At 44.1% G+C, this 24,631-nt stretch overlaps 2 protein-coding genes across 3 annotated transcripts in view; one reads left to right on the top strand and one right to left on the bottom strand.

The window, feature by feature from the left end:
- RAB15 (RAB15, member RAS oncogene family) overlaps positions 1-12,373 on the bottom strand; it is a 53,062-nt gene extending 40,689 nt beyond the window's left edge. For both annotated transcript variants that reach the window (XM_063288973.1, XM_063288974.1), the window contains exon 1: positions 12,031-12,373. In XM_063288973.1, the coding sequence (XP_063145043.1) occupies positions 12,031-12,154 (124 nt within the window). In that variant the 5' untranslated portion in view covers positions 12,155-12,373. The remainder of the gene's footprint in view (positions 1-12,030) is intronic.
- A 9,243-nt stretch (positions 12,374-21,616) lies between these two features.
- Positions 21,617-24,631, top strand: part of FNTB (farnesyltransferase, CAAX box, beta) — a 28,846-nt gene continuing 25,831 nt past the window's right edge. Inside the window, exon 1 of the mRNA XM_063288994.1 lies at positions 21,617-21,832. Coding sequence (XP_063145064.1) covers positions 21,698-21,832 — 135 coding nt within the window. The 5' untranslated portion in view covers positions 21,617-21,697. The remainder of the gene's footprint in view (positions 21,833-24,631) is intronic.

Genomic DNA, 24,631 nt, shown 5'->3' on the forward strand with positions numbered 1-24,631 from the left:
CCAAAAACTTGGGAAGAAGAAAGGGAACGGCGATTGGCGAGAGGGCAGTGTTTAAGATGCGGAAAAGAGGGGCATCGCGCTACTTCATGCCCGAGGCGCCGACCAGAAGAGCGCCCCGGGAAAGCACCGGGAAAATCGCCCTCCCTGCCGCGCAAGATGAAGGCTGCCTGTGCTGAGCTCGACCCTCCGGACCTCCCATTCGGGGATGAGGACGAGGAATTACAATTTGACAAACCGGCGGGAAACGCCTTCCACCTGTCCTGAAGGGCGCCCTTGGACAGGTGGAGGAAACCGGGCGCGACCACGATTCGGTGAGTGGGAACTTCCCTACAATGACTGTCAAAGTAAAATTGGGCTCTAGAACTAGGACTGTCGAAGTCTGGGCCATGCTGGACTCGGGTTGTTCTCGTTCGCTGATGCATCCTGATGTCGTAGCTGCCCTAGAACTGCCCACGTTCCCTCTGCCACGGCCCATGATCTTCACGCAATTGGATGGGACCATGGCGGGGGGGAAGGCAGTCACACACTCTACAGGACTGGTGGCTTTACAGATGGGCACCCATTGGGAGAAATTGCCGTTTGTCGTAGCTCCGGTGGGGGGCCCTTTGGTGATTCTGGGAATGCCTTGGTTTGTGCAACAAAACCCTTTTATCAACTGGTTACATAGAACAGTAACATTTGCTGCTGGATTTTATAAAGTACCTGAAAAGGACTTGTTAGAGGACATGGAGGGAGGTCGGGTGGCTAGCACTACAGTACAAACTCTTTCACCACTAGAAGGCTTGCCCAGCCAATACCAAGATCTGGCTGATGTGTTTGGGGAAAAGGAAGCAGATCGCTTGCCACCTCACCGAAAAACAGACTGTGCCATTGAGTTCTTACCTAATGTAAAGTTACCTCACCCAAAGATTTACCCCATGTCTCCCAAAGAGCTGGCTACACTAAGGGAGTTCATTGACAAAAACCTGGCTAGGGGTTTCATTGAGCCTGCTAACTCCCCGGTGGGGGCTCCTGTCCTCTTTAGACCAAAAAAGGATGGCTCATTGAGGCTCTGTAGCGATTTTCGCGGGCTCAATGCAGTCTCAATATTAAATAAATATCCTTTGCCCCTGATCAAAGATATGTTATCACATCTGGCCAGAGGCAAAATCTTCTCAAAATTGGATTTGAGAGAAGCCTATTTTCGCATTCGCATAAGGGGAGGGGACGAGTGGAAAACAGCGTTTAACTGTCCTCTCGGGGCTTTTCAATACAAAGTCTTACCCTTTGGTTTGTCGGGGGCACCTGGGGTTTTTATGCAACTTATCAATGAGGTCTTGCATGACCACCTGTTTAAGGGAGTACTGGTGTATTTGGATGATGTATTGATTTATACTGAAACCATGTCAGAACATATTCACTTGGTGCGTCAGGTGCTTGCTAAATTGAGAAAAGCAGAGTTGTATGCTAAACTATCCAAATGTGCCTTCCATCAATCACAAATTGATTATCTGGGATATAGAATTTCCGCTACGGGCATTGAAATGGACCCTGCCAAAGTGGAAGCTATTATAGCATGGGAGCCTCCACGTACCAGGAGACAATTACAAAGTTTCCTTGGATTCGCCAATTTCTATCGGGCATTTGCCCAAAATTTTGCTGAAATCGCCCTCCCCCTTACTGAACTGTTGAAAACTAAAGCGCAGGGGGATACTCGGCGTTCAAAAAACCCGGGAGCGCTCCTTAAATGGACTCCGACCTGTCAACAGGCGTTCGAAGCGCTCAAACAAATCTTCACTACCGAACCAATTTTGCAGCATCCAGACCCTACCAAACCTTTCGTAGTACAAGTGGATGCTTCCGATTTCTCCGTTGGAGCACTACTACTTCAGTCAGACCAGTCTGGCACCTTAAAACCCTGTGCATACCTCTCTCGCAAATTCACCGAAACAGAGAGAAGGTGGCATGTTTGGGAAAAAGAGGCTTTTGCTGTAAAAACTGCTTTAGAGACTTGGCGCCACTTATTAGAGGGGGCTTCAAACCCTTTTGAAGTCTGGACTGACCATAAGAACCTGGAGGCACTAAGCACCAGTCGTAAACTCAGCCCCAAACAACTTCGCTGGGCTGAGTTTTTCAGCCATTTTGACTTCACCCTTAAATTCATACCAGGCAAGAAAAACTTTTTAGCCGATGCGCTCTCCCGCAGACCCCAAGATGCTGGCCCAGGGCCAACAGTCCAAGGTACGGTCTGGACTGAAAAACAATTGAGTTTGGCAGCGGTGACGTGCAGTCAGGTGCGAGCGCATCAAACGCAGCCTCCAGCCGCCCTGCCTCCCAGCCGCTCCCCGCGCTTGCCAATTCCATCGGATTTGCAACAACAGTTGCTGCTCCACCTTAAAAATGATACTTGGTTACAAACAAATCAAAACACTGTAACTTTCACTGACGGTTTTGCCTGGCGCAACGATCGTCTCTATGTGCCTGACGCCTTGCGAAAAACAATCCTTCAGCGCTGCCACGATGACAAGTTGGCTGGGCATTTCGGATATCTAAAAACACTCCACCTAGTTCGGCAGCAATTCTGGTGGCCAACGTTACTAAAAGACCTTAAAGCCTATGTCACGGCATGCCCTGTTTGTGCAGCTACAAAGCGCAAAACAGGCAAGCCTCAAGGTCTCCTTCAACCAGTTGCCACCCCATCCGTCCCCTGGCAGGACATCTCCATGGACTTTATCGTTGACCTACCCCCCAGTCAACGAAAAACCGTCATTTGGGTGGTCAAAGATTTTTTTTCAAAACAAGCCCATTTCATCCCATGCGCCTCTATCCCCACCGCGCAACAACTGGCACGCCTCTTCCTCGTTCACGTGTACCACCTTCACGGTATCCCTGCCCGTTTGGTGAGTGACAGAGGCACACAATTTACGTCACAATTTTGGCGGGCGTTTTTGAAACTGCTGGGCACCAAGCAAGCCCTGTCCACCGCGTGGCATCCAGAGACGGACGGATCTACCGAGGCAGTTAATTCTACTCTTGAGCAATATCTGTGAGCTTTTGTCAATTACCAACAGGACAACTGGGTCGACTTACTCCCTTTTGCTGAAGTCGCTTATAACAATGCCGTACATCAGAGCACTGGCCAAGTTCCCTTTAAGGCTGTCTTCGGGCGGGACTTCGTTCCAATCCCTGAACTCCCGCACCCGCAGCCCTTACCAGCCTCTCTCACTGACTGGGCTGACTCTCTCAAAGACTCGTGGCTAAACATTCAGCAAGCTCTGCTCCATGCCCAAACCACTTACAAACGACATGCTGATGCTAAACGCTCCCCTGAACCTGCTTTCGCTGTAGGGGATAAAGTCTATTTGTCAACCAAATTCATCAAGTCACCACAACCTTCAAAGAAACTTGGCCCTAAATTTGTGGGTCCTTTTTCTATAGTGGCACAAATTAACCCTGTTACTTTTAAACTCGATTTACCCCACAACCTCAAACGTTTACATCCTGTTTTCCATTGCAGTTTGCTCAAGCCCTACCTGCCGTTGGACCGCTGGCATCCCCAACCGGTTCCACCACCTCCTCTCATGATTGATAACCAGCAACACTTCGAGGTTTCGGACATCCTAGACTCTCGTCGCCAGCGTTCCACTTTGCAGTACCTCGTTCTCTGGAAACATTTCCCTCATCCTGAATGGGTTGCTGCTCCCGATGTGCACTCGCCTCGTCTGGTTGCACGCTTTCACTCTGCCTACCCTGACAAGCCCGCTCCTTAGCATTGTTTTGGGGGGGGCAATATGTCATGTTTCCCATTTCAATGTTCTGTTAACATTGTAACGTTTCACATGTCAAGTCATTTTCCGTGTCCATTCGCTTCGCTCGTTCGGGGTTTTTCCATTCCTGCGCTCCCCTTTGTTTTGGATCTTTGGAATGTATGTTTGGGTTTGCAATCCTGTTCAAGGTTACTTTCCCAGGCGTGTGTAACGGTTCCTAGCACCTGGGAGGGGGCGTGTACTGACGGGTGCTTGGGGCGGGACTGGATTGAAGGCAAGGCTTTTTAAGTTTGTATTTGGCGCGCTATTGCTCATTCTCAGCTTTCTCTGTATTTGCATACTATTCCTTTAATAAATCAGTTATCTTTAAGCCCGAGCTTGTGAGACTGAGTATTTGGGATTAGGCAACCATTACATATATCTCCTGTAAGAGGAGAACCAGTGGGATTGGTGAATGCTGTCATCCATATCCGAGCCAACAAAAGAAGGAAGTGGATGAAGAAGGCTCGCAGCAGGGAAAAACTGGAGATACAAAGGACCAGAGAGACACCCAGAAGGCCACTGGTAGCTGAAATTACTATCTTTTTCTCCCGCTTTAATTAGCTGGTCTACCAAGAAGATACTAAAGAGATTAGGGAAGACCCACAGATCAGCTAGATATGAGCTCACTAATATTCCTAAGGAATATGCAGTGGAGGTGAAGAATCGATTTAAGGGACTGGACTTAGTAGATAGGGTCCCGGAAGAACTCTGGACAGAAGTTGGCAGCATTGTTCAGGAGGCGGCAACAAAATACATCCCAAAGAAAGAGAAAACCAAGAAGGCAAAATGGCTGTCTGCTGAGACACTAGAAGTAGCCCAAGAAAGAAGGAAAGCAAAAGGCAACAGTGATAGGGGGAGATATGCCCAATTAAATGCAAAATTCCAGAGGTTAGCCAGAAGAGATAAGGAATTATTTTTAAACAAGCAATGCGCGGAAGTGGAAGAAGACAATAGAATAGGAAGGACAAGAGACCTCTTCCAGAAAATTAGAAACATTGGAGGTAAATTCCAGGCAAAAATGGGTATGATCAAAAACAAAGATGGCAAGGACCTAACAGAAGAAGAAGAGATCAAGAAAAGGTGGCAAGAATATACAGAAAACCTGTATAGGAAGGATAACAATATCGGGGATAGCTTTGACGGTGTGGTCGGTGAGCTAGAGCCAGACATCCTGAAAAGTGAGGTTGAGTGGGCCTTAAGAAGCATTGCTAATAACAAGGCAACAGGAGACGACGGCATCCCAGCTGAACTGTTCAAAATCTTGCAAGATGATGCTGTCAAGGTAATGCATGCTATATGCCAGCAAATTTGGAAAACACAAGAATGGCCATCAGACTGGAAAAAATCAACTTATATCCCCATACCAAAAAAGGGGAACACTAAAGAATGTTCAAACTATCGAACAGTGGCACTCATTTCACATGCCAGTAAGGTAATGCTCAAGATCCTGCAAGGTAGACTTCAGCAGTTCATGGAGCGAGAATTGCCAGATGTACAAGCTGGGTTTAGAAAAGGCAGAGGAACTAGAGACCAAATTGCCAATATCCGCTGGATAATGGAAAAAGCCAGGGAGTTTCAGAAAAACATCTATTTCTGTTTTATTGACTATTCTAAAGCCTTTGACTGTGTGGACCATAACAAATTGTGGCAAGTTCTTAGTGGTATGGGGATACCAAGTCATCTTGTATGCCTCCTGAAGAATCTGTATAACGACCAAGTAGCAACAGTAAGAACAGACCACGGAACAACAGACTGGTTTAAGATTGGGAAAGGAGTACGGCAGGGCTGTATACTCTCACCCTACCTATTCAACTTGTATGCAGAACACATCATGCGACAAGCTGGGCTTGAGGAATCCAAGGCTGGAGTTAAAATCTCTGGAAGAAACATTAACAATCTCAGATATGCAGATGATACCACTTTGATGGCTGAAAGTGAAGAGGAACTGAGGAGCCTTATGATGGTGAAAGAAGAAAGTGCAAAAGCTGGTTTGCAGCTAAACCTCAAAAAAACCAAGATTATGGCAACCAGCTTGATTGATAACTGGCAAATAGAGGGAGAAAATGTAGAAGCAGTGAAAGACTTTGTATTCCTAGGTGCAAAGATTACTGCAGATGCTGACTGCAGTCAGGAAATCAGAAGACGCTTAATCCTTGGGAGAAGAGCAATGACAAATCTCGATAAAATAGTTAAGAGCAGAGACATCACACTGACAACAAAGGCCCGCATAGTTAAAGCAATGGTGTTCCCTGTAGTAACATATGGCTGCGAGAGCTGGACCATAAGGAAGGCTGAGCGAAGGAAGATCGATGCTTTTGAACTGTGGTGTTGGAGGAAAATTCTGAGAGTGCCTTGGACTGCAAGAAGATCCAACCAGTCCATCCTCCAGGAAATAAAGCCAGACTGCTCACTTGAGGGAATGATATTAAAGGCAAAACTGAAATACTTTGGCCACATAATGAGAAGACAGGACACCCTGGAGAAGATGCTGATGCTAGGGAGAGTGGAAGGCAAAAGGAAGAGGGGTCGACCAAGGGCAAGATGGATGGATGATATTCTAGAGGTGACGGACTCGTCCCTGGGGGAGCTGGGGATGTTGACGACCGACAGGAAGCTCTGGCGTGGGCTGGTCCATGAAGTCACGAAGAGTCGGAAGCGACTAAACGAATAAACAACAACCAAGAAGATTGTGTTGCTGATCTCTCTGTTTCTGTGCCATAAGATGAGAGGAAGAGACTCATAGGTGAAAAAAACATGGCAGGGAAGTTGCACGCATGTGCACACACACACCATGGTATAAAAGGAGAAGAGCTTCCACCCCTACTGCCAGGGGCCCTAGCAGGACTGGGAAAATAGACGGTGCCTCTCTGTTACCTACAAGCTGGATTCATGTTCTGTCTGGCTGATTTGTGCAACTGGGAGCGGTGAGTGTACCTGGATTTGGGAAATGGCTATGCATTAGCCATCAGTCAACTCTTCAGAGACCTGGTCCTGCCATTTCTCAATTCAGCCAACTTAGAGAATCTCGAACCTCCCTTTTTTTGGGAAACAATTGGACAAGGTGATACAGCTTCAGTATTTGAAGGTTCTGGAGGTAATGGATTTTCTGGATCATTTTCAACTGGATTTTAAGCCCAGGCCTGAGATGGAAACAGCACTGGTGATCCTGGTAGATGGCCTTTCCTTGGGATGGAAGGAGTCTACTTCTCTGTGGTATCTGATATCATAAATTATGGTATCCTCCTGGTGCTTCTGTGAGAATTGGAGATTGGAGGACTTGTTCTGCAGTGGGACCATTTCTTCCTTAGTGAGTAATTGCAGTGCGTATAGAGGAAGAGTGGATGATTTGTCCATACCATTCCACATCTATATAAAGTTGCTGGGAAAGGTCATCCATTACTCTGGGATGAAGTATCATTAGTATCCTGATACATCATCACAGCAAGGTTGCGGTGGAAATCCTGGCTTGGTGCCTAGAGGCAGTGAGGGTCAGGATGGGTCAAAACAAGCTCACATTAAATTCTTTGGTGGTGGCAGATCTAATTTTTGAGGGGGGGTTCCACTTCTCTTAAAGAGTAGATCTGCAATATGGGGTCCTCCTGGCCTTATATTTCTAGAACTGATTCATCTAACCAGATTGCCTGATGTGGGCCACCGACTATTCTTGAGGACAGGAACACAACCTTGTCCTCAGCCTGCTCCCAGCCCACCAGGAAGGCAACTTTCTCCCATCTATTTCTGCAGTAGGTTATAAGTAGTATTTTCTGATTTGTGTCAATACAAGCAGTGCTGTCTGGTTTGCCTGCTGCTCATTTAATTCCTAGCAAATGCCTTCATTCCAAGTGGCTTGATCACACTCTGGCAGGAATATCCCTTCCCTCCAATCACTGCTCTCCACCATTTTTTAAAACAAATTATCCAGTGGAACAATGAAAAGCTGGGCTTTTAAAAAACAAATTCATTGATGGAATAGTGAAATAAAGGATATGTCTTTTGTTTTTTGCAAGCTAACTGATGAAACGATGAAAAAATGCACTGGGAGGGAGAAATAAAGAAGGGGAATCTACCAGTTGGAGGCTCTGGAAAATCTGGTTCAGACAGAATGTTTGTCTGCCATCATCACAGCCAAAAGTGAAAGAAGAGGCTGAAATCAAGAAAGGGTTTTCTTAAACCAACTTCATTCCAAGCCAGTTTATGCATGGGGGACAAGCAGTTGAAGCTGCAGAGCAGAAACCCCTGAGAAAATACCGCAGAACTGTTTAAACAGTGATATTTTCAAGGCCATACAGCTTAAATTTCTAAAGCTGGATGAATTTTTCTCAGAATAGAATAATTATTTTAAAAAATTTTCTGGATTCCTTTGAATTTCAGCCCTACTGTCACCCAATATTTGACAGAACAACCCCTCTAATTTCAGATGAGAAGGATGAATAATTTCAGGTAGGACTGTGACTCCAGGTTGAAAATAAATTAATATTGTCTAAAGATGCAATAGACATAAACTGTACACCTTCTAGATTAATAATGCTCAATAATTTGATATTATATGTGCCTGTTTCAATCACCAGCAAAAACTAGCCATTTAATTAAAGTCAGTATTGATTTAAAATATTTCTTTTTTGCATCACTCAGATCATCAAAGAAATCTGTCTCCTTGCTGCCCTCTCTCCAAGAGTCAAAATTGGCAAAGCAGATGCTGTAATTTCACTAACTGTAAAAAGATGGAAGATTTTAGGAATCTACTTTTACACAGCCCCAAATTTTAAAAAACTATAGAAACTAAATAGAAAAACAAGTTTGTGTGGCAGGAGTGGGAAACTTGCAGCCCAAAGATCAAATGCACACTTTAGCCAATTTCATGAAGATCTCAGCCTATTTTGCAAATTCCTCCCACCTTGGCTCTAGTTGAAATATCAATCCTGAACTGTTTCAGCCATAGCAACACGGATCTCCGAAGGAAAAACTATCTTACTATATGGGTAACTATTCTAGGGGACACATACTGCAAACATGCAGTGTGTGGAAAAATTCTGGAAGCTCCACAATATCTCATGTTTTCATACTGTGAAAACAAAGTGGTAAACTATGGAGGTCCTCTGTTTCATGCATGCATTATACACTTCACAAGTTGAGTAGTTGATGGTATATCCAATTTGCCCTGGTGCAGATGAAACTGGAGACAGGACTGCATTATAAATTACTGCCATTCTAACCTGTTTTGCTCCCATGAAAGCAGCTATCGTTTATTCACAGAATCTTAGACGAGACCTTGGAGGTCTTTTAGCCAACACCCTGGCCAGCAGGAAACATCAGACCGTACCTGTCAAATGGCGGTCTAACCTTTGCTTGAAAATTTCCAGCGATGGAGCTCCCCAACTCTAGGAGGCAGGCTGTTCCACTGCTTTCTAGCTCTCATGGTCAGGAAATAACTCATTTCGAGTTTGGATCTCTCTCTGAAGCTCTCACTCGCTGATTCTTGTCCTATCTTCAGGCGTAACAAGGAACAAATCTACACCATCTTCCCTGTGACAGTTCTTGAGATACTGGAAGACTGCTATCATTAGCTTCTCTTCTTTAGACTAGTCTAGACTTCACTGCTCTTCATAGGATTTATCATCAAAGCCCCTCATCACCTTTGTCACTTTTCTTTGCACTCTTCCCAGTTTCTCCACACTTTTTTTTTTTTTTGTACTAAGGCTGGACACAGTATTCCAGATGAGGTCTAACCAGAACAGTATAGGGTGGGATTATGACTTCCCACAAACCATTATACCTCTGTTGATGCAGCCCAAGATTACATTGGCAGCTGCAGCACATTGCTAGCTCATGCTTCATCTGTGGGTCTACCAGGACACCCAGATCCTTCCCAAAAGTACCACTGCCAAGCCAAGTACTACTTATCGTGTATCATGCATTATTCTATGCATGCTATCCCTACTAGGGTTGTTGCTTAAAGTACCTTTTTATGCTAGAGATGTATTGTAAAAAAACAGAAAGCAAGGAGAATTTCATCTCACCCTGCACTGTGGTTACATTTCTTACAATAACTGATAATTGGAATGTATCCATTCTTACTGCCCAGAGAGTTAAATACAGAAGTATTCATCCCTTTAGCTTATCGACAGGAAACAGTAACCAATATGCCATCACTTCCAGTACATTCCTTAAAGACTTTAACACCTCTACAAATCTCTGGCTTCTTAGTTGTAATAGAGACACATCAGTTCACATACCATGTTAAAACATGGTTTACTTATCCATTGGCTGATTCATGCAATACACTGTAAACTGGGCTGAAAAGGGAGGCTGTCCTTCAGATCTGAGGTCCCATCATACCTCCCTTAGCATCTGGCCATAGCAGTGCAAGGAAGACCACTTTGGATTTTAAAGTAAGTTGACTTTTCTTGATATAAGAAATGACTGAAGAAAAATGTTGCTTTACTGCTGCTCAGAGTTACGTTTTTAAGATAGGTGGCTATATACATTTTTTAAATAAATAAATTAAATCAAGAGGACTATAACCATCACCCTTGTCTCTCCCCACCCACACAGCAGCCTCTAACTTCCGTCGCTTGCCAAGTTAAAAAATGAGACTGGAATGCTGAGCATGTTGGTGACAGAAAACTGACTGTATTCTGCTATGACCTGAACAGCTTTTTGGTGTGTGGAATAATTAGCTATGCCAGATACAAGCATTTGGTTACCTTCCAAATGTTTTAGAGCATCAACTCTCACAAGTCCTGGTAACTGTGCAGCCAGGGAACATATGTCCAAAGCATCCAGGGTTACTGTTGCCTACTTCCAGCACTTATGGCCAAGCAAAAGAAGTATCCAAAGGAAGCTCCTTGGTTTGCCTTGGTCCAAAGCTCCATGAAAAGCCTCACAAACCAGAACCATCTAGAGGACTCATTGATGGATGATCCAGTGACTGAAGGTTTTACTTGGAACACTACAGTCACTGTTATCTCTAGATGAGATTGCCAGTGGACTCTTCCAGTGCTTCATACCCTAGAGCTTACTGTACTTTTTTTTCCTGCCACTGTGTGTTATCATTATGAGAAGGGATGGAAGCACAGAGGTCTCATCTGCCAAACCAGCTTCTACTCAAGGGCTTCCAATGAGTCCTAATCCACAAATCAGTAATCCTCACAATTTCCAGTGACTTGCACTGATATGTCTTTGAGCACTTTCAGTAGCTGCCATGGGTGGCCAATCAGCAGCACTCAGTCCTCTGGCAAGAGCTACCTGTCCCTTTCCTGGAACTCTGCAGCTTCAAAGAGAAAAAGGAGGCTATCATAAAGACAGAAAAGGGGTTGTGCCATCACTTGTGGCTCTGGCCCTCTGGACCTTCCCCTTTGGTCACCCCCAGCAGAACAGCCTTGAGAAAATGCAGCCTTCAACAGAGAAGTGGCTGCTTCCCCTCCACCTAAGGGTTCAATTTATGGGGCAGCCTCTTCAGAAGAACACCCAAAACACTTGGAAAAGGGACTTCTTCCCCCAGGGTCAGCATAACCATCCCTGTGAAAGTCAGTAAGCAAAGAACTATTTTTGTTGCTTGTTTTCTCTCCCCCCCACCCTGCCTTCCACATCTGACTCATGGATGCATGCCTTCCTCATGCTTTTACAACACTGACGTCGCGTTTATTTTCACCTTAGAGGTGAGCTGGCGTTACTGCACCCAACAGCAGCAGTAGCATCCGCCGCCTCTAACTCAAGATCCAGGACGCCGGTTGACTAAAAACCGGCTCCCTGCAACTGAGGGCAGCACTAGCAGGCCCGGCATGGAGGCAGCACCGAACAGGTAATCGGAACCCCGGGCACTGAGAAAGCAGGATTGGGGGGCGGGGGGATTCTTCAGCCTGGTAAGAGTGGCGGGCGGCTCTGCCTCGGGACCGGATTCCCAGATTTTGAAGTCTCCCCTTCCCTGTTCCAGATTAGAAGCGGCGGTGCAGATACGCTCTCGGCTTAACCCGCGCCAAAGACGCAGCGGCTTGACGCGAGATGCGAGCCGCCCGCTCCCCCCCCTCCCCGCCGCTCATGAAATCCTTAGAAGAGCAGCCGCCAAGGCTCAACCATCGCCCGTCTCCGGAGAGGGCTTATTGCACGGCAAAGCAGCAGCCCAGGCTCCCTCCCTCCAGGCCCTCTGGACTCCTTTGTCTACTGTTCCAGATGGACGGAGGTGGCGGAGGGGCCACCAAGTCCCGTCCAGCCGGGATCCCTCCTCCTTCTTCCCCCCAAGTACCGATGGTGGAGATGTGCGAAGGGTGGAACTCGTTGTCGGTGAAGCGGCACAGCAAGCAGGTCTTGCCCACGCCGGAGTCCCCGATGAGCAGCAGACGAAAGAGCACGTCGTATTGCTTGGCCATGGCGGGGGCCTGTCCGGCTTCAGCCCCGCGCTGCGCCGGCTGCCATCCCAGCCGAGCGTCTTCCGCTCCCGGCGTCTCTTGGTCTGGGGCGGCGGTAGACCCAGCAGCGCGAGCGAGCGGGAAAGCTGGCGCTGCAGGAAGCGGGGGAGGGGGGGCGAGAGAGCGCGCCTCTTCGATCACTTAGATCCACTAGGAGGAAATCCAAAGAATGGGTGAAATTGGAGGCGGTTGGTGGCGTTGCCGGCAGAAAAATCACCTCTCCGCCAAGCGCAGCTAGCGGGGAGGAGTGGAAGGCGCTGCTGCTGCTCCTATTGGAGACTGTAGGTGACACAGGAACCCACGCAGGGAGCGCTTCGGACGCGCAGAGCTGGGATGCAGCCCGCGCGCCCGGCTTCGAGATCAGGCTATGCGAGCGCGCTGCCTTTGCCCCGCGTGCTGACGACCAGCGAAAAAGGCGGGGAATGAAGGAAGGCGGAGGCCGGGAGTGTTCAACTGGGCGGAGTTTTACGCCGCTGGCTGCCTCAATAGGCTAGGAATGGCGTGGAAGTATTGGTAGAACAAAGGTAACAAAAAGGAAACTCGTTTTAACAACAGGGTGCCTGCAAATTCTGAGGCCACGGTCCTAAAACTGCTTTCCTGGAACTAGGTCCCATTTGAATTAATATTCTCGACTTTAGGAGAAAATATTTGTTCACCATCTACTTGGCTAAGATATACACTTTAATGCTCAAAATTCTTTTGAGCGGAGAGCGACACAATTCTAGAGCCATTCGAAGGCTAGGCTAGGGCTCTTGTATCTGGCTGCAAAAATTCATACGACCACTAGATGGCACCAGATGGGCGAAAACGTGTTGAAACTTTGGTTCGGTTTTGTTATCTGAACCCATATCGTGCAAACACAGATAACTGGGTTAATTCAGGAAATTATGGTTTGATTAATCATGGGGAGTATGCTATGTAAACACCCTCAGGTGTGCTGTCCAGATACTTTCATACTGCATTAAGCATTAAAGAACAAAAAGCAAAATACGAATAAGTGTATGGATATAGTGGAAGCAAAAATGGTTTGCAAGGATAGAAAGGTATAGAAAAGCCAATGAATAGTATTACTGTAAAACTAGACTTAAACTTCCTTCCTTCCTTCGCTTACTCCTTACCCCCCCCCCCCCCATGGCAATTTGAATAGTGTTGCTTATGCCAAAAGCTAATAGTCCAATGGGTACAACATATGTGCAGTATATATTTGCATGACTGGGGCCATTAGTTCTTGGTGGTGCAAGCAGGGGAAAGAAAAACCCAAATTCTGGCTCATTTATATTTAATATTGTAGGTCAATTCACAAATGCACTATAAGAGTTCAAAAGTTTAACCACCTGTAGGCTATGCCAGGGATTAGTGTGAAATGGCTCCAGTCCTGCAACAGAATATTGATTTCTCCCCCCATCCCCATGTCTTTGTAACTCCTGGGGGATTTGAGGGGGTAGTGATGCTGAAAATCATTACTAAATTCTTTCATGCAGCAAGGTGAAGGTGTAAATTGGACCTATTGCCCTGCAGTGTGGTGGAGGCCTCTATGAAAGTGTCTGTCTATGCCTATATTACCATTCTAGTGAAATCCTTATCTGAATGCAGAAAGAAAAGAAATACATACAGTATTAAGGAGAAAAATTTTGAGGTAAAATGGGTCAGGGAGAAATATGTTCAGCAGTTATATATAATATCATCTTTTGGAGAACAAGGAAAAACAGAAAAGCAAAGAACAGGAAAGGAATGGAGTATTTTGTAAGAGACTATATTTGGAACCTTGAAAAGAAGGTTCTACTTAAAGAATTATGTCATAGAAATACTAGTGTCTGATCGATTCTGTATAACATGGAATACATTCCCGGCTATGTTGATAGAAGGGGAGTAAGAAAATAAACCATTTACTACATTAATAGGTATGATGTTGTTGTTAGTTGCCACTGAGTCATTTATGACTCATGGCGACCCCATGTATAACAGAACGAAATATATATATTTGCTGAAATGCTGTTCAGTCTTGCGCCATATGCCTGACTGTTCCAGTGTTTGCATCCATTGTTGCTGTGACTGTATCAATCCATCGCACTGAAGGTCTTCCTCTTTTCCGCTGGCCCTCGACTTTACCAAACATGATGTCCTTTTCAAGAGATCGGTCTTTCCTGCCGATGTGCCCAAAGTAGGAGAGTCTGAGCCTACTTATCTTCGCCCCTGTGGAACTTTCTGGTTGTATTATGATACCTTAATTGCAGCCCCAATTACTCAAACCTCCTTACAACCTTAACCATATTTATTCAAAAGCTCCTGTTGAGTACAACAAGATTTGTACCCAACAAGACTGTGATCTGAAGGTTTATTTATCCATTTGTTAAATCTACCTATGAGTTTCTGACATTTTATGTTTTGTGTACATTGGAAACCTAGTTAAAGACGTTCTGGGACTCGTTGGAAGATATTTCTATTACAACACCTTTACTATTGTTCACTTCTTTTTAAGATTTCCTTATCTTTTTATCTATTATATGTTTGTTAGGCACAGCTTATATTTCATTGTCTTTGTGCCATCCTCTGGGAATAGTTCTGATCACATAAGCAACTTACTCATAGTTAACTTAACCACTGTTTTCTTAATCAATTTTTGTTTGGACAAGATTAATTACACTGTCAGGGTTTGCCATATCTCACCATATCAAAGTGTGGTTGGCTAGTTTGTGGTTTACTTTGTACTAAGCCACAACTGTGATTTGTGTAACTCAGCCAATTATGACTTATTCAACAAACCATAATTAAAAGCACACCAAATACATAAATGTTCATACCAAGGCAATCCAAGTTAATGTATCCAATACTAATTTGAACATTTATTTATTCTAATGTTTTCTCCTGATTAAATCAATGTTAGTTGTTAAATTAGTATTTGGGTACTATATGTAATGACAGAAATGAACTCAGTCAATATACATTGCTGCAGTCAAGCGTAAGGTTAGCCTGTTGGACAAAACTGAACTTTTTAGAACCAGGAAAAGTGCTAAGCAGGAACTTAAAAATAGTAAAGAAGCCCATTTCTTGCTAGGAGAAGGAAGTTAATGCTTGAAATACACTACCTTGGCCACTGTTGGAAATATAATGCTAGATTAGGTACACTTGATTCCATTTATTTTGGATCTTATTTTCTTTGCAGCAAATGCTGAAGAACAGTTGCTCAAAACATATGGTTGACATTAATACTTTGAAATTGAATGATTTGTTGTCCTTGATCTAAAACTAGCTATTGGAACATACTATATGCAGCGCACTGGGCAGTGTGCTGCTTCTGACAGTGTGATAACCACCCTCAGATCAGCTGTAGTTTTTCATGCATAGCCATAAATGTTACGGTTAGGCACGTGCAATTACAGGATTATAGACTCATGATGTAGTGGCAAAATGTTAGATTAAGAACTTGATTGAGTTCATGGCTTGCTTAACTATTGTTGAGTGGATAAACCACAATTAGTTGGGTTCATACAATATACTAAGGCAAAATCAAGCCATGTTAATGCATGGTGTGATATTTGAACTTAGCCAATATCTCTCAGCCTAGTTCACCAGATAATTTTGAAATAGTTATAAAATGGAAAAAGGAGTGGGAGAGACAAGCTTGCTGCCTTGAGCTTCTGGAAGAATGGCAGGATATAAATTTATTTATATCACCGCCCATCTCCCCCCAAGGAGGGACTCTGGGTGGTTTACAAAAAGACAAAATTTAAAATTCAATACAATTATAAAATAATAAATATAAATAAACAATAAATATATAAAATGTGGTAAAATCCAGATGGCTGAAGTTTCTGTATCAGTCTGTGAGTATAAGGGCCGTTCTAAGGTACTAGCCATCTCCAGAAATGACTATTCCCCTTCCTGCTCCAGGCAAGCTGACAAAACCAGGTTTTTAATTTTTTACGGAAGTCCAGGAACGAGGGGGCCTGTCTCACCACCGGGAGGAGGATGTTCCAGAGGGCGGGGAAGGCCCGTTTCCTGGACCCTGCCAGATGGAATTCTTTTACAGATGGGGTCTGTAACATGCCCTTTCTGCATGACTGGGTGGGATGGGTTGATGTGATGGGGATGAGACGGTCCCTCAGGTAACCTGGCCCTATGCCATGTAGGGCTTTAAAGGTAACAACCAACACCTTGAATTGGACCTGGAAGCAAACTGGAACCCAATGCAGCTCATGTAGCAAAGGTGTTGGGGCACCTAAGATTTATTTATTTAATTTAATAAATTTATTCACCGCCCATCTCTCCCCTATGATTGCCCGCGCAGCTGTGTTCTGGACCAGTTGTAGCTTCCGGATATTCTTCAAGGGTAGCCCCATGTAAAGCGCATTACAGTAGCCTATATGGGAGATGACCAGGGCATGAGTGACCATTCGAAGGGCCTCTCGGTCCAGGAAAGGGCGTAACTGGCGCACAACATGAAGTTGAGCAAAGGCCCTCCTGGCCACGACTGCCACCTGCTCTTTGAACAGGAGTCGTGAGTCCAGGAGGACCGCCAGATTATGCACTGGGTCTGTCTGGGGCAGTGCAACCCCATCCAGAACCAAAGATGACTATTTCCCAGATACCAAGGAGCCATTAATCCACACTCCATCTTACCAGGGTTCAGCCAAAGCCTGTTGTTCCCCATCCAGGCCCCCATAGCCCCCAGGCATTTATACTTAAATGTGGTAAGTATATAAAATATATGGAAAAGATATATTCAAGGAGGAGGTACAAGATCCCAAATGGTAGCACCTGAAAGGCTAACTGGTTTTACTATGTCATAAGCTTTCCTTAGGCATTTTGTCACAGTAGAGAGCAATTAAATTTAAGTGTCAATGAAATACATTATTCAGTGGTGTAGTTAGGAACTTCCATCTTCAGATTTAATGGATTTTTGCATCTTCCCTTTTAGAAAGTAGTGTGCATTGCTTCCCTTCAGATTTATTTATTCCCCCTCTTTAAAAAAACAAAAACAGGCTCATATGCTGCTCCAGTTACAACCAACTTGGAGCAATTTACATCCCTAATTCCAGTAACAGGATTGAAAAAAGATACAATCAGATAATATAACAAATTGCTTCCCACCCAAGGAACAAAAAAATAACCCAAATAAAAATAACTCCATTCTTACAGGAAGAAAACAGAACACCAGATTCTAAAACCTCCCTGAAAAAGCCACATTTTAACACTCTTTGAAAGCCCAAAGGGATTGGGGCCAACCTGATTTCAGGGAGAATGCTGTTCCAGAGAAGATGCCCTTGCGGTCCCTGGAATGACACTCCCTGGGTGTAGGGAGCCTTTCCTTCAAGAGTAAATGGTCCCACAGAAACCCAGGTTCTGAACCATTTAGGTCTTCAAAGACAACAAGCACCACCTTGAATTACATCTGGAAGTCTACTAGTGGTAACAAGCACAGCTATTAAAGTACAAACTGGTGCCTGTAACTACTTGAGCTGCTGCATTCTGTACCAAATCTAGCCTCTGGGTCTTCATGGGGAGTTCCATATAGAGCACATTACAATAGTCCAAACAAGAAGTGACCAAGACATGAGTGACAGTGAGGATTGCCTTCTGTACTAACAAAGGCTGTAACTGATGCACAAGATTTCCTAGCCCCGGTTGCCACCACTCTTCAGACTGAGACTGTGAGTCCAGAAGGACCTTCAAATCAGTTGTACATGGAGAGGGCCAATCCTGTCCAGAACCAAACATCAGAAGGCTTTTGAACCCAAGACTCCTCAATCAGATTGGGACAGAAACTAAACCTGTTCCTCAGCCTCCAGGGACTGGGACAGAACATTGACCACATCTCCTATTTACCCCAGCAATAGTGATGATTTTTTGGAGGGGGTGCCTATGAGTCAGTCTTGACTCCTGATGACTACATAGGCAAGTCCTTCTTGGCAACATTTTCAGAAGTGATTTGTCATTGCCATTTTTCTAAGGCTGAGAGAGAGTGACTGGCCCAAAATCACCCAGCTAGCTTCCATGCCGAAGGCAGAACTTGAACTCTAGGTTCCCCATGCTTAGTTCAGTGCTTTAACCACTAGACCTAACTGGTTCTCCTGACACTTAACATGTGAATGTTAAATAAGAAAGGCAAGAGTGTTGAGTGGAATGTCCTAGGTCCTGACCTCTCCCTGCCCCCCTTCCCCCATGACCTGAACTGACACTTCAGAAAGGAGAACCACAGTAAAACAGTGCCCCCAACCCTTGAAGGTGGCTCAGAAAGATACCATGACTTTGACTATTGACTTTAGAAAGAACCAGCCCAGCCATATACCACTCTTTATTAATGACATAGCTGTGGAGTCAGTAGCATCAGGTATCTGGGGGCGCAGATAATGAATAGTCTGACTTGGTCTCTTAATACTGCATCCTTGGTAAAACGAGCTCAGCAGTGTTTGTATTTTTTGCGCCGGATGAGGAAAGCACATCTTCCACCACCCATCCTTACTTTCTACAGAGGCGCTAGAGAGAGTGTATCGACCAACTGTATTTCTATCTGGTTTGGAGGTTGTAGTGCCTCGGATAAGAAGTCTGTGCAGAGGGTGGTGAGGGCAGCAGAGAAGATAATTGGGATTTCACTTCCTCTCATTCAGGATATAGTGTATACACACTGTATGTCCAGAGCCTGAAATATTGTTAGTGATCCCTTCCACCCCCATCATGGCTTGTTTTCCTTGTCACCCTCTGGGAAAAGGTTCTGCTACATTTGATGTAGACCATCTAGATTAGATAATAGTTTTGTTCCCTGGGCTATTAGACTCCTGAACTCTTAATAACCCCTTCTCACTCCATGGGTACACATGCTGTGTGTAGGACCGATATTTACTAGGGACCAAGATTAGAGGAGTGGAATGAGTAAAGAATGTATATACATATTATAGTAATTAGGGTATTTTTATTTTATTGCTGAGCCAATTGTAACAAAATTTCATTTTAATGTACACTTTGGTGTATAGTGAAATGACAATAAAAGCTATTCTATTCTATTCTCATTCCATTCCCATTCCATTCTCCTGATCTTGTGACAAGATTCACACAACATGCTAAATCAAAAGCAAGTCAAATTATTACACAGTGCTTATGAGTTAACCTAGTCATTGCATCGCTCTGAAAGTGCTAAATGCAGATATCTATGGTGGAAGATTGACTTAATCTGCAGTACACACTGGGAACCAAGACTTGGAAGAGGTTTTTTTTTTTTTTTCAATTAAGGCTGTGCAACACTTAGCAAATTTAACACATATTGCTGTTTGTCACAGAGCAAGATGAACATTAGACTCATAATTCTCAGTATGTATTTGTGAGCATAAGAGCTATAAATTAAATGCCAGATAGGCAAATCTACATATTAGCAATGTACAATGCAAGCAACTAACCAAAGCCTCATTCCTTAAATAAGGGTAGATGACTGAACCGTAACTCTACTGAGTATACCCTTATAGTCCAATTCTGTGGAAGTATATTTTGAAATAAGCTCCTTTGAAGGTGGAGCATGCTTATATTGCAAATCACAATAATTAGAATAGGACCAGCGTAAGCTCTTCTATTCTGGATAGCAAGCTCCTTAACAACACACAAGTGTGTTCCTCCTTTGAATCTAACTAACTTACGTTGGTTGCTATGGTAAATTTCTGTGACAGTGATCTCACTTCCACTGCAAACAGGAGCATGCTGTGAGATGCTCACTGTACATAGACCTTATGTACCTTTCTGGGTCATCATGTAACATGGTCTCTGCACCAGCACAGAGAAAATACAGAGAGAACCAGTTCCTTGTGATTGATAGGCTGCTGAACAAGATACTGTACCCCATTCTTGTAAGATTGTTCTGTTCTATTTCTGAATGACATGTCAGATTGATGAGGAGGAATCAGAGTGGGTACAAATTGCACAATAGGAATAGCTTGTACTTTGGGATAGTAAGAAATCTCAACCTCTTTATCTGGAGGAAATGGATCTATCTGGTAAGGTGCCATGGAACTTGAATTTAACTTACTTTTCTCTTTTGTGTGGAAACTCTAGATCATTTGAGTTACTTGTGGAAAAGGGGGATAATAGTAATATGTAACATCTGTCTGACATTGCTAAATAAATCCATACAGAAACCCTAAAACAGCTTTCACTAGCTTGATGTCTTCAAAATATCAACACCTCTCATTTCCCAGTCAGGTTGGCATCTTTGTGGAAAGATGTACTAAAATGAAATAAATAAACCACAATGCTTCTGATTTACTTTCTATGTCATTCCTGTTTGTAGACAATCCAGCCTGCAGACTCACAGTATTCTGTATTGCCAAGCACCTATACATTTTTGAAATATTTGAAGAACAGACACACAAAAATGATCAGTGTAAGCATTAAAACTCAACAAATAAGCAAACTTGCTCATCCTTCTAGTAACAGTACCAGAGTCTAGGTAAGCAGTTGTCTGCCTCAGTATACATGAGAGGAAAAAGCATAATCTCCTGTCATCAAACTGGTATTCTCCAGATGTGTTGGGCTACATTTCCTTTCATCCTCTACCTATGTGAACAATGGGAATTATAGTCCAACATATCTGGAAAACACCAGGTTGAGGAAAGTAAGCATAATACACTGAGGATAGAGAGTAATTTGAAATACAATTCTTGTAACTGTGACAAAATTAAATTTCTATCAGTTTTGACATTTAACTGGAACTTTGTTTCTTTCTCCTCTGTATTAAACAAGATTACCCTATCCTGAAATAAATGCTTCCATATATATGAAACCATTCCCTGGTCGCACCGTGCATGAAGACATGGAACAAGGTGAGCTTGAAAGAGCCATAAAACTGGGATTTTACAACTTGAGCATGTGGATTTCTTCCCACATGCCACCTGTCTATGCTGGGAAAGAGATGTATTGCAAAGCAGCCCGCTTAGACATTTTCAGAAGGCCTAATCCACTTAGCATAATTGCTATGCAAGCAAAACCATGCTTAAACAACAATTAAATCCTAAGTAATGTGGTTTTTTCCCTGCCTCCTGAAATCAATCAGCCTGTGGAGGGAGGAAAAAACTCTTCTAATCTAGCTAGTAAATGAACTCATACGCTATGTTTATCCAATACAGCCTAACCATAATTTGCTTGGTTTATTCAGGAAACCATGGCTTTGTTCAGTGTGCAAAGCCATCCAATATTCTACGTTCCCCTTTTTCATCCAGCCAAATGCAGAGCGTAGCACATTAGAAAGGAAGAATTTCCGTCAGGGTCAGGGCACCCCAGCGGAGTCGTTCGCGTCCATCTAGCCTTTGGGCCCCACTTGAGTGGAGACTACGCGCCACGCGGGGTCGATAGGGAGCCACAGCTATTCCGCAAGCGCCTTAAAGCAAGGTCAGCAAAACTGAAGCATAGCTGCGCGTTGAAAGCATTGTCCTCTGCGAGCTGCCGTAGCTGAGTTTCAGCCCGCTGCCTCTCGGTCGGATTCGGGCAGCCGGAATCGTGCGGATTGAGCTCTTTTCTAGGAGCATGGCGGCTGCGGCAGCAGCTTCCACCCACCACGGCGGCGCCGAGAGAAGGCGCCACCGGTGTGGCGGCAGCGGGGACGCGGATCGGGAGCGGCTGGACGATGACGGAGTTCGGACCCTCACCTCGGCGGAGCAGGTGGGACTGGACGCCGCCCCCGCGTCTCTTGCAGTGGGACTACAGCTCCCAGGGTGCATTGCGTGCGGCTTCGTGGGACCCGTTGACTTTCTCGGACTAGATCATCATGCCCCCGGGGTCGCTTTCCTCGCGGCGGTTCAGAGCACTCAGGGCTGCGGGGCGCGTCGTTGGGTTTATCTCCAGTGACCGCGCGGGCCGTGTGAGTTCATTGCTGGCAGTATATTGCTTAGGGAAGTTCATGCCATGTGCCTTAAGTCGTTTCAAAAGGTCCATCCACGGCTTTCTCCTGCCGCGTTTGCCTTGGGTGAACTGGGCCGTACCACACACCTGAAACGTAGTTATGGTTTAGCATGTTGTGAATTCACCCGGGGTGATTATGGTCTGGTGAGTTCTGGGAACCCAGTCAATTCAGTAAACCAGTTAGTGTGTTGTGTGAAAACATCTACATTAGATGTTTTTACACAGCACCTTGCTTTTTTCCCTAGAAAGTCAGTTTATAAAATCAGAGAACTGTTTTGTGGAGAAACTGGTAGGAAACATTTTGGTGGAAACAACTGTTTAATGCTGAATGTTGTAAACCCTCCCCCCATTACACATTGCTATGTTTTCTGTATGTTCTCCTGTCCTTAAAATTTGCTGTACTTTTTGGGTAACTATGTTAGTTTGTTATGAGCCTTGTGTGGCGCAGAGGGGCAGGCGGCAGTATTGCACCTGAAACTCTCCCCGTGACCCGAGATCGATCCCAGCGGAAGCCGGATTCTCAGGTAGCCGGCTCAGGTCGACTCAGCCTTCCACCCTTCCGAGACCGGTAAAGTGAGCGCCCAGCCTGCTGGGGAAGGAGACGACTGGGGAAGGCAATGGCAAACCACCCTACTCTGCCAAGAAAAGGTCGCGAAAGCGGCGTCCCCCCAAAGGGTCAGATGTGACTCGGTGCTGGCACAGGGGACCTTTCACCAAGTTAGTTTGTTACAATAGAAACATCAAATAACACATTGACTATACCTTCAGTTTTTGTGGACCTACCAGTTCACAAGATGCAGAATACATTCATTTCCTTGAGATAGGAATGCCCACTCACATAGAGCATTATCAGAGGCAGATGGGAATAAGGACAGAGCAGAATGAAATGTTGAAAGTACTAATAGCAACAATGTCCTTTGGACAGTGGCCATTAAGATAACATACAGAAGCACTGGATAAAGATTCTGCACTTTATCCAAGTCCCTCCTTTAATGATGTTCTTCTCCCCTCCTGCGGTTATGCCACAGATGCTTTATTTGAAGTTGTTGCAATAAAGAGAATATATTTAGAACATTTTAAATCTAAAGGAAGATTTGCAAAGCTTGAAAATCCCTGGAGTCTGAATACTAGCCTCTTCCATAAATTTCACAAGCTATTTCTTAATCATCCAAACAAGACTGTATTTTGATAAAGAGGGACAGGAAAATGATATAACTTCATACTGTTGGGTTATAAAGCACCTTACTTGTTAAGCAGCTATTTCTGCCAGTACCTAATTACTATGGCACTTAATAACTTTCTGTCTTTACAGTACAAGTTCCAGCAATCCCGTAATAAGTTATAGGTGTCATTGGCTGTCAGCACTTCTGTAACCTTACCTTGTTTAAGATATTTGATAGCAGGATTAAACAACAGAGAGAGAGATTGTCTCTGTTTTCCTAGCTGGAACCTTTTGGGGGACATTTTGGGCAGAGAGAGTTTTGAACAGTTAGTTTGCAAGGGTGACTGTAGTAGCTAATAGACATTCCTGTTACTTGGTGTACATATTTCTATTATTCAGCAAGAGTTGAAGGTATGCTGTAAAGAGTATTAAGTTGGGGTGAATGGATTAGTAATAAATGATGAAAAGGAAATAGATTCAAAGGGTGGAAGTTCAGCTTCCTTACTACATCAGACAATCAGATCATTGAGTGGAAGATAATAGCAAGAATGTTGGATGATCAGCAGGTTATAGGCTCTATAACTATTCTAGGTCTCCAATTGGAAGAACTCAAGCATATGTTTTGGGTATGTTTGTTTAAGTAATGAGCAGAATTTAAAGCTAGCATTGTCTGCACCTGTAATTCTTTTCAAAATAGGAAAGTACTGTTAGGAGTTGCATCCTTTCATGTGCTGTTACCATGTTAGGACTCTCTGTTGCTTGCCTTTTCTTAGAGATAATATAACTGCTTCATAGCAGTTACATCAATAAATCAGTGCAAAAAGAGTCCTCTTGGTAAAGCTTTTACAATAAATAGTAAGCCTATTGATCTTACAAGATTCTTTGTGCGCTTGTTATATCACACCAGCATAGCTGTCCTTCTGGATTAGTCTGTTCCATAAAATAAATAAAACATCTTAAACAACAGTGTCTTGTGGAATCTTACAAATGATCCACTTTATTTTCACATAAGCTTTAATTGGTCATAGTCCACTTCATTAGGTATATGAAATATAATCTTGAGAAAAAAGTATTTTGCATACACATACACGTACTTTTACTGCCACACATACATACCACACATACTGTTTTAAAAAGTTTTGTAACTAAAAGAAGTTCAGAATGACTGGACAAGAGACTCTAGTTTATTTTCAACTGAATTATGTCATTTTCTTTTTCTGTAAAGTAAATTATTTCATGCTCAGGGTACCTTTTAGGGAATAAAATGTAATTTGGCAGTGATATTATAGTCATTCCTCGAAGACATATCAGGCTTGGGAATAAAGGGTGCTTGGAGTTAATAGTAGAGCATTCGTGCTTGGCATATACAAGCTTGCTTTCATTTGTGGAATTAAGCA

The sequence above is a fragment of the Candoia aspera genome, chromosome 1, assembly GCF_035149785.1.
Source record: "Candoia aspera isolate rCanAsp1 chromosome 1, rCanAsp1.hap2, whole genome shotgun sequence".
Taxonomy (NCBI): domain Eukaryota; kingdom Metazoa; phylum Chordata; class Lepidosauria; order Squamata; family Boidae; genus Candoia; species Candoia aspera.